The sequence below is a fragment of the Hypanus sabinus genome, chromosome 15 (assembly GCF_030144855.1).
Source record: "Hypanus sabinus isolate sHypSab1 chromosome 15, sHypSab1.hap1, whole genome shotgun sequence".
In the NCBI taxonomy this organism is placed as follows: Eukaryota; Metazoa; Chordata; class Chondrichthyes; order Myliobatiformes; family Dasyatidae; genus Hypanus; species Hypanus sabinus.
The window spans coordinates 69,758,464-69,770,952 of NC_082720.1; the positions used below are offsets into that span (position 1 = coordinate 69,758,464).

Below are 12,489 nucleotides of genomic sequence, written 5' to 3' on the forward strand. Positions count from 1 at the left end.
TTGGATGAATGGAATTCTACAACTTTCAAAGCCTTTTCACCATCTAGGATAAATCTACATGCTCAACTGACATGCCCTTTCACTGTTACCATTGAGAAGGAGGTACAGAAGCTTGAAGGCACATATTTAGCGATTTGGGAACAGTTTCTATCCCTCTGCCAACCAATTTCTAAATGGACATTGAACCCATGAATACTACCTCACCACTTTTTTATTTCTGTTATCTTGCATTACTTATTTTAACTTAACTATTTTATAGGCAAATATATACTTAATTTGCTTTTTCTGTCCATATTTATATTTACTTATCAGGTACTTCATTGTACTGCTGCCGTAAAGTTAACAAATTTCATGACATATGCTGACTACAGGTACTGCCCTAAGCAGTAATCCTTTCCACCACTGGTACAGAAATGGCTGAAATGCATACCATCTACAAAATACATCTGCCTGGGCAGATCTCAGACCTGCAATCTCTACCACCACCAGCAGTTTCCCCTCCAATTCATAGAGCTTCACTTGTAAGTTCTTCATCAGTCCTTCATCATCATTGGGTCTAAATCCTGGAACTCCGTACACAACACTTCTGTGGGACAACTTTCACCAAGAGGACGGTAGCAGTTCAAGATGGCATCACTCCACCACTTTCTCATAGGCAGTTAGGTATGGCCAACAAATGTTGGTCTTTCTAGCAATTACCCCATCCCAGAAAAATACGCATGGATTAAGAAATGGAGCTCCCTACCATGTGGAGTAATTCAAAAGGACAGAATCAAGTTCGATATCACTGACATGCAGTATGTCATGAAATTTATTAATACATGGAAGACGAAATACACATTAATGCATCTGAAGTCTGAAAAGGATCAAGTATATGAACTAGTACGGAAGAAGGCTAATGTGAAGCAAAAACCATTTGGGGGTGAGTGACCTCGATCTGTGCAATTAATGTTTTTTCCATTTTGACCATAAGACATAGAAGCAAAATGAGGCCATTCAATGCATCACGTCTGCATAATGGCTGATTCATTATCTCTCTCAACCCCACTCTCCTGCCTTCTTCCCATAACCTTTGAAGCCCCTACTAATCAAGAACGAATCAATCTCTGCTTTAAAAATTCCCAGTGACTTAATTTCCACAGCTGTCTGTGGCAATGAATTCCACAGATTTATTACCATCAGGTTAAAGAAATTCCTCCTCCATTTCTGTTCTAGAGGGATATCCTTCTATTCTGAGGTTGTGTCCTGTGTTCCTAGACTCCCCCACTGTAGGAAACAGAATTCTTGGAAGAAACTAACTTATCTCTTCCAATTTTTCCCCATAGCTCTGGGACTGCAGCAATTTTCTTCATCTCCCTAATCTTCACCTCCGCAGCTTATTGCATTTCCCCTCAGCTCTCTGCTGGTTCTCATCCACTCACTGCCTCTTTCGTCGAAGAGAGAGGTTGGAAGGAAAAAAGGCTGAAATTACTTGACAATAATACTGAAAGCAGGGCATCAGACCAACATTCAAGTCAAAATGACAAACAGAATAATTTAGTATACAGGCCTATCAACCCCCTTGCATACTGTATCTGCCAAGAAAGAGGAAAACACAAGGAAAGGTGGGTAAAAATAAACTTTAGCCACTGCCTGAAGCAAGTAAAAACTATTCTGCTTAATTTCAATAATGCTTATGTTTATTGTTAAGCGGTCACACCTCAGTTATACAGCTTACAGCAAGGAATGTATCTGCAAGATCTGTTCCTTGATGACAAGGTTGGTTTAATGCCAAAGTAATGCAATGATATTTATAACAATTCTCTAAGATATTTATCAAGGGCCGTTCCTTATTGAAGCTAAGATGCAAGGGAAAATTTTAAAGGAAAAGAATTTTAGGAAGATTTGAGATGGCAAGTTAGTTTTCTGTCTAAGCACTAGTGATAAGATACTTCAATTTCAAAGTCTGCACGATCACCCATGAGCTACTCAAGAGAATCAGAATCAGATTTATTTTCTCTGACATATTCGCATGTTGGCCTTCATAACAAGGGGAGTTGAGTATAGGAGCAAAGAGGTCCTTCTGCAGTTGTACAGGGCCCTGATGAGACCACACGTGGAGTATTGTGTTCAGTTTTGGTCTCCAAATTTGAGGAAGGATATTCTTGCTATTGAGGGAGTGCAGCGTAGGTTCACAAGGTTAATTCCCGGGATGGCGGGACTGTCATATGTTGAAAGATTGGAGCAACTGGCCTTGTATACACTGGAATTTAGAAGGATGAGAGGGGATCTGATTGAAACATATAAGATTATTAAGGGATTGGACACGCTAGAGGCAGGAAACATGTTCCCGATGTTGGGGGAGTCCAGAACCAAAGGCCACAGTTTAAGAATAAGGGAACACACACAAAATGCTGGTGGAACGCAGCAGGCCAGGCAGCATCTATAGGGAGAAGCGATGTCGATGTTTCAGGCAGAAACGTCGATGGTGCTTCTCCCTATAGATGCTGCCTGGCCTGCTGCGCATTTTGTGTGTGTTGCTTGAATTTCCAGCATCTGCAGATTTCCTCGTGTTTGCCTTAAGAATAAGGGCTAGGACATTTAGAATGGAGTTGAGGAAAAACTTTTTCACCCAGAGAGTTATGGATCTATGGAATGCTCTGCCTCAGAAGTCAGTGGAGGCCAATTCTCTGGATGCTTTCAAAAAAGTGTTAGATAGAGCTCTTAAAGATAGTGGAGTCAAGGGATATGGGGAGAAGGCTGGAACGGGGTACTGATTGTGGATGATCAGCCATGATCACATTGAATGGCGGTGCTGGCTAGAAGGGCCAAAAGGTCTACTCCTGCACCTACTGTCTATTGTCTGTATGTCATGAAACTTGCTGTTTTGTATGCAGTGCAAGACATCAAAAAATAGTAAGTTACAATAAAAAAAAATTGGAAAAGAGGAACTGTGAGCTGGTGTACATGGACCGTTCATAAATCTGATGGCAGAGGTGAAGCAGGACGCCCTAAAATGTTGAGTCTGGGGTTTCAGGCTCTAGTACCTTCTCCATGATGGTAGGAATGAAAAGATGGCATGTCCCAGATGATGAGGATTCCTAATGATGGTTGTTGAGGCTTTGCCTTTCAAAGATGTCCTCAATAGTGGTGCGGCTAGTTCCCTTGATAGATCTGGCTGAATCTACAACCCCGTGTCATCGCTTTCTGTCCTGTGCATTGGAGTCTCCAGACCAGGTGGTAATGCACTAGCCAGAATGTTTTCCATGGTTTATCTGTAGAAAGTTGCTGGAGTCTTTTGTGATTATACCAAATCTTCTCAAACTCATAATGAAATACAAGTAGGAAGGATTAGCAATGGCCACCAGCAATTATTTCCAGCATCCCTAAGCCAACTTCATGTTCCCAGCTAAATAGCAAGCAAAGGACATCTTAGGAAAGGTTTACAGGAGGAATGAAAGGGCAGATCAAAGGAAATTCATGCCTCTTCTTCCAGTCCCTACATATAAAACATTTTACATTTATAGGACAGCCTCTTCTTTCTACAAATCAGGCTTGCTTCTGCGTGACTGGGAAGGATAAAATTGCAAGGTTGTTTTTCTGGTTCAATAGGACTCATATCTGCATAAAATTATGAGGTTCCTATACAATGGTTATCTCCTCTGCCTCCCAAATCCTGCCTGTACCAGTCTCTCATACTGTACATTCAATTTTCTGTCAGTATCTTTGATTCCACCCATTTCATTTCATGATGAAAGACATTCATTTCTTTTATTATTGCTTGCCAGGGAGGAAACAAGACACATTCACACTTACTGTCAGAATGTCATAGTCGCCTGGGGAGAATGCCCATGTGGAGGACACCAGTCCAGATTTAGGATTAATGCTAAATTTCTCCTCTTCAGTGCTGTCTTCAATGCTGTAAGTGACATCTGCATTTGAGCCTTCATCTTGATCAGAAGCGATCACCTTGTAGATGGGTTCTGGCTTGGTGGAGCTGCCACGTTCTAGCACTTTAACATTGTACAGGACCTCTGGGAACCTGGGAGCATTGTCATTTTCATCCAAAATTTCTACCACCACTTTTGCTGTGGACTGTTTTGGAGGAACGCCATTGTCGCTCACGGTCACCTGCAAGGAAGCAAAAAACAGATTTTTACCACTGAGTCAAAAATAACTCCAGAACCAGTGCAACTCCAGGAACTGTTTGTCTAGGTAAGATAAAAACTATTATATTAACCTCTCAGGTTGAAAGAGCAACACCTCATATTCTGTCTGGGTAGCCTCCAACCTGACACCATGAACATTAATTTCTCTGACCGAGTAATTTCTCCCCCTTTCTCCCTACTCTTCTTTTCCATTCCCATTCTGGCTCCTCTCTTACACATTCTCCTCTCCTCACCTGCCTATCATGCCTTTCTGGTGCCCCTCAGCCTTCCCTTTTTCCCATGGTCAACTCTCTTCTCCTATCAGATTCCTTCTTATTCAGCCCCTTATCTTTTCCACCTTTCACCTCCCAGCTTCTCACTTCATCCGCTCTTCCTCACCCACCCAGCTGCTTGACCTCACCTATCACCTGCCAGTTTGATTTCCTTCCCATCCTGCCTTGCTATTCTGCCTTCTGCCTCCTTCCATTACTGTCCAGATAAAGGGTCTCAGCCCGAGTTTCAACTCTTTGCTCTTCTCCACAGGTGCTGCCTGACCTGCTGACTTCCTGATTGTGTGTGTGTTACTTTGGATTTCCAGCATGTGCAGAATCTCTTATACTTATGTTAACATTAAATTTCAGTTCAGTTTACCTCTTGTTTAGATGCCCTCAATACAATGATACAAATTGGATTTGGAGCAAAAAGGGTTATTATTGATTTGGAATCAATATTGACTGTGAAATAATTTCAATTGTTTTTGAAACTACAGTGAGTATGTTCCATAACATTTCCCCAGAGGATATTGATGGAGGAGAGAATGAAAAGAAAACTATCCGTCAAATGTCCGTAATCTCATGGCAGAGGAGAGTTCACAGAACAATCGCAGCAGGAGAGCAAAGGAGATTTCAGAGTGGGAAAGCTTCAGACTTTGAGGTTTGACATATTGCCTAAGGCTCCAAACCTAAAAGAGGTGAAAGACATCAAACTGATCAAAGTCAGATGAAATCTTTCTGAGCAAGGCATATGATCAAAACTAGTAGTTGGATCATAAACCTTATAATTTTTCATGCATTTCATGATCAGAAGACTATGATATTCTGCCTATATTCCTGCTGACAGAAAAGGCAGAAAGCTCTCTAGGAATCTCTTAGTTAGTCCCTACCTCCTGATAATTACATGCTGGGCAAACTTATCGATCACAGGAGCACAGAAAGGGTACAACACAGAACCAGACTATTATGTATGTCAGTTTTATGGAAAGCTAATCAACCATTCCCATCCCCTCTTCATTACCTTTTTTATTTGAGTTTCAAATACTACACTTATCTATTTCTGTTTAAAGTTCAAGGTATGGTGTATGATGTTACCGTACACAACCCTGAGATTCATTTTATTGTGGGCATACTCAATAAATCCATAATAGAATAATAACCATAACAGAATCAATAAAAGACTGCACCAACCTGGGTGTTCAATTAATGTGCAAAAGACAACTGTTCTAATGCAAAAAGAAAAAAAAACAATAATAATAAATAAAATAAATAATAAGCAATAAATTTTGAGAACATGAGATAAAGAGTCTTTGAACACAAACCCTTAGATTGTGGGAACATTTCAATGATGGAACATGTGCAGTTGAGTGAAGTTGTCCCCTTTGAGTCGAGGTGAACCTGCCGCCATTGCACTGTATTCCAGATTTTAACGGTTTGCTGTGAAAAGGTTTTCTTCCTTCACTTTGGTTCTTTTACCAATCACCCAATCACTTTCATTCTAGTCGTCATCATTATTTGTGGCAAACACGAGTTCAAAAGGAAAATACGTTGGACGTGTTTGGGAACTCCTGCATTTACAGAGTGCAGGAAAATGGTAAGGTAGAAAGTCAATCATGAACGTTGAATGCCAGAGTAGGCTCCTGGATCTTAGATATGATATAGGAGCTATCCATGGCCAGTGTTCAGAGGTAGGCGGAAATGACTAACAATACATTTTCTCAAAGGCATTCTCATATATGCCTGGTACAAACTGTGTTTGCTGATAGAAGAGTAAAAAAGGTTACGGCCAATTTCCTCTTTTACGTCAAATACCCAAAAATTGCTATTTGTGTGCCTATATATATCATAGGCAGTTGCAATTAGAGAGTGAATGGATCTCTCATGAAAAGACAAAAATATGGGCTGGGTTATTGGCAGCAGGGAACCATCTCCAGGAAGGAAACAGCTGACAGGAAGGGAGGGTGAAAGAGCAGAAAAGAACAGGCTGATGTGGAATACCCAGCCGAGAACAACATAAGGACACTGAATTGAATTCTTTCACAGATATTAGCTGCAAGCTTGACTATTTTCTCCTTGTAACAAAAGTAACAATAGTCCATAATTAAGTTTAAAACCAGAAGAATATTCTATGTTAGAGAGACTGAGGGTTGATACTGTCTTGTATTTGAGTGATATGAAGACTCACCATATTGAGAGGAACCCAGCCAAGCTTATCCCACTCACCTCTAGGTTGTGTTCTCCTCGTTTTTCACGGTCCAGTTTACGTGCTGTCGTGGTGATGAGACCTAAAAGCAAAAAGGACAAAACCACTCAAAGGAAAAAGCTGCAACATTTTAAATAATGATGCTTATCTGCAAGAAATATCATGACGTGAAGTATGTCTGGTTGAGTTAATTGGGTTCCACCCTCTAGCATAGTTGAGGCACGCGAGACCTCCATAGTTAGAGCTTGGTACTGGTGTCAGAGTTGGGTGCTTTTCAAGGGTTAAGTTAAAAAAGGAGTTTGAGAGTTGCCACCTGCCTCAGCAAGGTAGAAGGCAGTCCACCAGATTACACCTAGTTGGAGGAGCAACACTTCATATTCCATCTGAATGGCCTGAAATCCATTTCTCCAACTTCTGGTCATTTTTGTCCGTCCCACTTCAATACCACACTCTGGCTCCTTCATACCTCTCTGCTTCTCCTTATGTGCCTAGCACTTCTCCTAGGTATCTCTCCTCCTTCTCTTTCTCCCAGGTGCCCCTCCTCCTTCTCTTTCTCCCATGGTCCACTCTCTTCTATCTGATTCCGTCTTCTCCAGCCCTTTACCACCTATCACATTGATGAACCATCAATAACTCTCGGAGACGTGAGGTGAGATATAGGCTTTAATTGGCTGGAAGAAAGAACAAGCAGCAAATGACCACCACACTACATCCTGGAGACTGAGGCCGGGGCTGTGTCTCCAATCGCCTTTATACCAGGGTCCGTGGGAGGAGCCACAGGAGCAGTCAGTATATGGGGGGGGGGGGGGGGGGGGGCATGTCCAGACAGGTATATGTAGTTCACCACACACATCCCAGCTTCTTACTTCATCCCCCCTCCCTTACTCACATGACTTCGCCCATCAAGTTCCAGCTTATACTCCTTCCCCTGCCCCCTCCTTCTTATTCTGGTTCTTCCCCCTTCCATTCCTGATGAAGGGTCTTGACCTGAAATGTCGACTGTTTATTCATTTCCATAGCTGCTGCCTAACCTGCTGAGTTCCTCCAGCATTTTTTGCATGTTGCTCAGCGTTTCATTTTGGGCCAATTAAAAAATTAAAATGAGATTATTTTAATTAATTTTGTGAACACAAAATTCAACAGCATTATAAGATTCAAATATTGTGGTAATTCAAGTAACCTTGCGGGTAGATTTATACCATGAATCTTACAATGCTGTGGAATTGATTGTTCCATTTTCGACCAATACACCAATGAACAAAGTTTCCAGTTCAGATTTAGCACATGTACATTAAAACATACAGCAAAATGTGTCATTTACATTAAGAACCAAGACAATCTAAGGGTGTGCAGGCGATGGTCTGCAAGTGTTGCCACACATTTTGGTGCCAAAATAGCATGCCCACAATTCTCAGCAGTACAACTCAGAACACATCAGAACAGAATACAACAAACATCAAAATAATAACAACAAAGCAAGCTCTTCCTGCTCACCCACCCACACAGACAGTCTTCCAACTCCAGAACAGGCCTCCAGCTGTCAGTTAATTGAGCTTTGACTTCCAAACTTCTGATAGACCTTCAGGCTCCAAACTTCGGTATTGACCTCGGACTAACGATGACAGGATCCTGAACTTTAGGTGAACTCTGGGGATGGCAACTCACTGGACCTTGCATTGCATATGAGCGCAGGCCTGGGCTATGACAGTTATTCATCTCCTGTCCATGTTGCAGGCCTTTGCACACAAGCCTTCATCAAAACTATGTGGTCAATACCCAAGTGTTGAGTTGCTGATGTTTAGATTTAAGCTGAGGATATTCTTCTGATTTTCACAAGAGAAGTGCTATGGGATAATACAAACACTGCTTACGGAAATCCATTTTCTCAGTAAAATATTTAATCAAAACCTAGCTATTCTGATGACAAATGGAATACTATGAGGCAGTGTTGGTGGTGAGGACGATCTCACCATTTACAAGACCCAAAACTCAGCAAGTAGGTGAAATAATAAAAACAATGAATTGAAAAGGGGAGGTAAATGAAAGTTGTGGAAGCAATGACTGGGAAAGGCCAAAAAGAAAAAGTATTGGAGAAAGAGGGGAGATAAAAAATAAGGGGAAAGTGAACCTGAAGATGTTCAGCTTTAAATGATATATCAAAATGTTGTGATTTTCATAAGTCTGGTACTGACAAACTCACAATATTTTTCATGTTGACAATGAATGAAATGGTTCATTCACTGGGTAATCATTTAGAACAACCTTTTAGATGCCATGGACCAATTATATTAAGTGGTCTGTGGACCCCAGGTTGAGAACTCCAGATTTAGAAAATGTATTGTCATCAGAATTTAACTAGTTACCCAATCTAGTAAATAAACTAAGCCTTGGAACTTGTCAGAAGGAACAAACTTTATTTCTGTTTTCTTGTTTTCACTATTAGCTAATTTTCTTGTAGCAGCCAACAGCTTGGTTAACTAAATGGCTTGTGATCATTTCACAATGACTTTTTGGCAATCTCGTAAATCCATTAACAAGTATCATTTTGTTGGCCTAAAAATAAATTAGCAAGAAATGTTTTCATACAAACAAGTTCTTTAGAATTACTCATTAACTAATGTAAACTATTCCAAAAGCATCTTCTAAACTATAAATTAAATGTTAATTATATCCTACTTCCTACAGTGTACTGTAACATGCAACGTGCTGCTATGACATAAAGCCAGATGTCCTTTTCTCTGCAAGAACTACCGAACTACTAAAACCAAGCACCAAACCAAATATACAACAGCAAACAGACATCCCTTTAGGAATTTAGTTTATTTTAGAAATACAGCACTGTAAAAGGGACTTCTGGCCCAATAAGCCAGTGGCACCCAATTTCATCCATCAGACCAATTAAACTCCTAAATTGTATGTCCTTGGAACGTGGGAGGAAACCAGAACACCCAAAGGCCATAAGACTGTAAGACTTTGGAGCAGAATTAGGCTATTTGGCCAGTCAAGGCTGCTCCACCATTTCATCATGGCTGATTTATTATCCTGCTCAACTCCATTCACTTGCCTTCTCCCTCTAACCTTTGACTCCCTTAATAATCAAGAACAATTCAACCTCCACTTCAACTATACCTAATGACTTGACCTCCACAGCCTCTGTGGCAACAAATTCCACAGATTCCCCACTCTCTGGCTGAATAAATTTCTCATCTCTGTTCTAAAACAATGACCTTCTATGCTGAGTCTGCGCCCTCTGATCCTAGACTCTCCCACTATGGAAAACATCCTCTCCACGTCCACTCTAACTTGACTTTTTTTTAATACCCCATAGGTTTCACTGAGATTCCCCTCTCCCCATGAGGTGGAAAACCATGCAGTCATGGGGAGAATGTCCCAGCTCCTTACAGACTGTGGCGGGGGGTTGAACCCAGGTCGACAGAGTTGTAAATCGTTACAGTACCAGAAGTAAAGAATTTAGATGTTATTATTGACTCTGAGCTAAACTTCAAATCACATATCAACCATAATACCAAGACTGTGTTTTTTAATTTAAGGAACTTTGCTGGAGTTCGATTTCTTTATACACCTGAAGATGCAGAAAAATTGTTACACTCTTTGTTTTTAGCCGATTAGACTACTGTGATGCACTCTTTTCAGGACTACGTAAGAAAGATATAAATTGGATCCAGCAAGAATCTTAAACAAAAAATAAAATCTGAGCACACTTCACCAGTTTTGGCATACTTATACTGGCAGCCTGTGTATTTTTAGATCAATTTTAAGATACATTTATTTGTATATAAAGCTCTGAATAAACTAGTTCCTTCTTTTATTTTGGACTGTCTGTCCCCTGCATCTCTAATGGTAATTTTAGATCTGAGAATACTGGTTTGCTTAGTGTTCCTAGAGCCAAGCATATGAGAACTGGTGAAACAGCCTTTTGCTCTTATGCACCATGTTCTACCGACAGAGATAGGCCAGCTAGTACTGTGGAATGTTTCAAAACACTTCTTAAAATCTACTTTTTAATTTGGCCTGCTTATACTGTTACTTAATGTCTGCTGATATTTACCTAATTTGGAAAATTCATTACATTTTATTTTATACAACATCCGTCTTTATTTATGATCTTTAATTTTGTCTCATATTTTTATGACTTCATTGATAACTTTACAACCTATTTAAAGCATTTTGAGTTTGCATCTTAATGTATGAAATGTGTTATATCAATAAAGCTATTATTTTTTTCTCAGCTTAAGCTGGTAAAACCTGAGTGTTATTATGATTTATTTTTCTTATTATTATATTCGTACCCAAATCTAATCACTGCATGATAGGTGCTTCTAGACTTAGAGTTCTAGCAATCAACTTATTTCATTAAGTCAATCATTACACATTCATGCTTGATGATAAGTACAATGATAAGCTTAAACCTATCATTAAAAAAAGAGAGAATGCTGGAAATCCTCAACAGGTCAGACAACATTTCAGGAAAGAGAAACGGAGGTAACATTTCAGGCGGATGATCTGTCACCCAAGCTCCAGATAGAGCCAAAAATATCTACCAAAACAAACAAGCCAGGAAGAAACCACATTTGGAAGATATGTGCAGATAATGATAACGTACCCGTCTTTGTGTCAATAGCAAAGAATCCTCTCGGGTTTTCACTGTTGATCCTGAAAGTCAGCTGGCCCTGTGAACTAGAGTCAGGATCATCAGCTTTAATCTGAAGGACAGACTGCTCCATAGGTGAGTTTTCCATGATGGAGGCATAGTAAACAGGCGCTGTGGTCTGAGGAGGATTATCGTTAATGTCCAAGATCTTGATGAAGACCTCAGTAGAAGCTGTCAGTGGAATAACTCCTAAATCCTTGGCAAGGACAGTCAGCCAGTAATGGGGATATCTTTCCCGGTCAAGGAGCTCTGCTGTCCTGATTATTCCTGCAATTAGAGGGAGCAGATTAACTTTTACAGACGGACTTCCCTCTATCACCAACCTATATCCTTCTGTTTTCTTTGGATTGGTTCTGGATTCAGGTAGAAAACGATTAGAAGGGAAGGTTTTAAATAAATTTGTGGTAGGTGCATAGAATGCATTGCCAGAGGGCTGACGTGACAATCTGCTGAAAGAACTCAGAGCTGAGCAGCACCTGCAACAAAACAAAATATCTTTAAGCAACAAGCACAAAATGCCGGAGGAAAACAGCAGGCCAGGCAGCACCTATGGGAAAGAATAAACCAGTCAACGTTTTGAGCTGAGACCCTTCTTCAGGACTGGGAAAAAGATGAGGAGTCAGAGTAAGTTGGGGGAGGGGAGGTAAAACCACAAGGTGAGAGGTGAAACCAGGAGGTGGGGGGGCGGGGGAGTAAAGTAAAGAGCTGGAGAGTTGATTAGTGGAAGATATACAGGGCTGGAGAAGGGGGAATCTGATAGGAGAGGACAGAAAGAAAAGGGGGAGGAACACCAGAGGGAGGTGATGGGCAGGTAAGGAGATCAGGTGAGAGAGGGAAATGGGAATGGAGGATGGTGAGGAGGGGGAGGGGGGGCTTTACCAGAAGTTGAGAAATCAATGGTCATGCTATCAGGTTTGAGGGAACCCAGACAGAATATGAGGTGCTGAGCCTTCTGACATGTCAGAATTAGAATGGGAAGCAGAATTAAAATGGGTGGCTACTGGGAGGTCCTGCTTTTCCTGGCGGACGGGACATAGGTGCTCGACAAAACTGTCTCCCAAATAACGTTGGATCTCACCAATAGACAGGAGCATCGGGTACAGTAGATGACCCCAACAGACTCAAAGGTGATATTTCACCTCACCTGGAAAGATTGTTTAGGACCCTATGGTAGTGAGGGAGGGGGTCTAGGGGCAGGTGCAGCACTTGCTCTGC

General features: G+C 41.0%; 1 protein-coding gene across 1 annotated transcript in view; it reads right to left on the minus strand.

Moving 5' to 3' along the window:
• The window catches only part of fat2 (FAT atypical cadherin 2), a 102,587-nt gene that overhangs the window by 82,176 nt on the left and 7,922 nt on the right, over positions 1 to 12,489 (minus strand). The window contains exons 2-4 of the mRNA XM_059990504.1: positions 11,227 to 11,541; positions 6,623 to 6,684; positions 3,796 to 4,110 (exon numbers count right to left, since the gene is read on the minus strand). Of these exons, the coding sequence (XP_059846487.1) occupies positions 3,796 to 4,110; positions 6,623 to 6,684; positions 11,227 to 11,541 (692 nt within the window). The remainder of the gene's footprint in view (positions 1 to 3,795; positions 4,111 to 6,622; positions 6,685 to 11,226; positions 11,542 to 12,489) is intronic.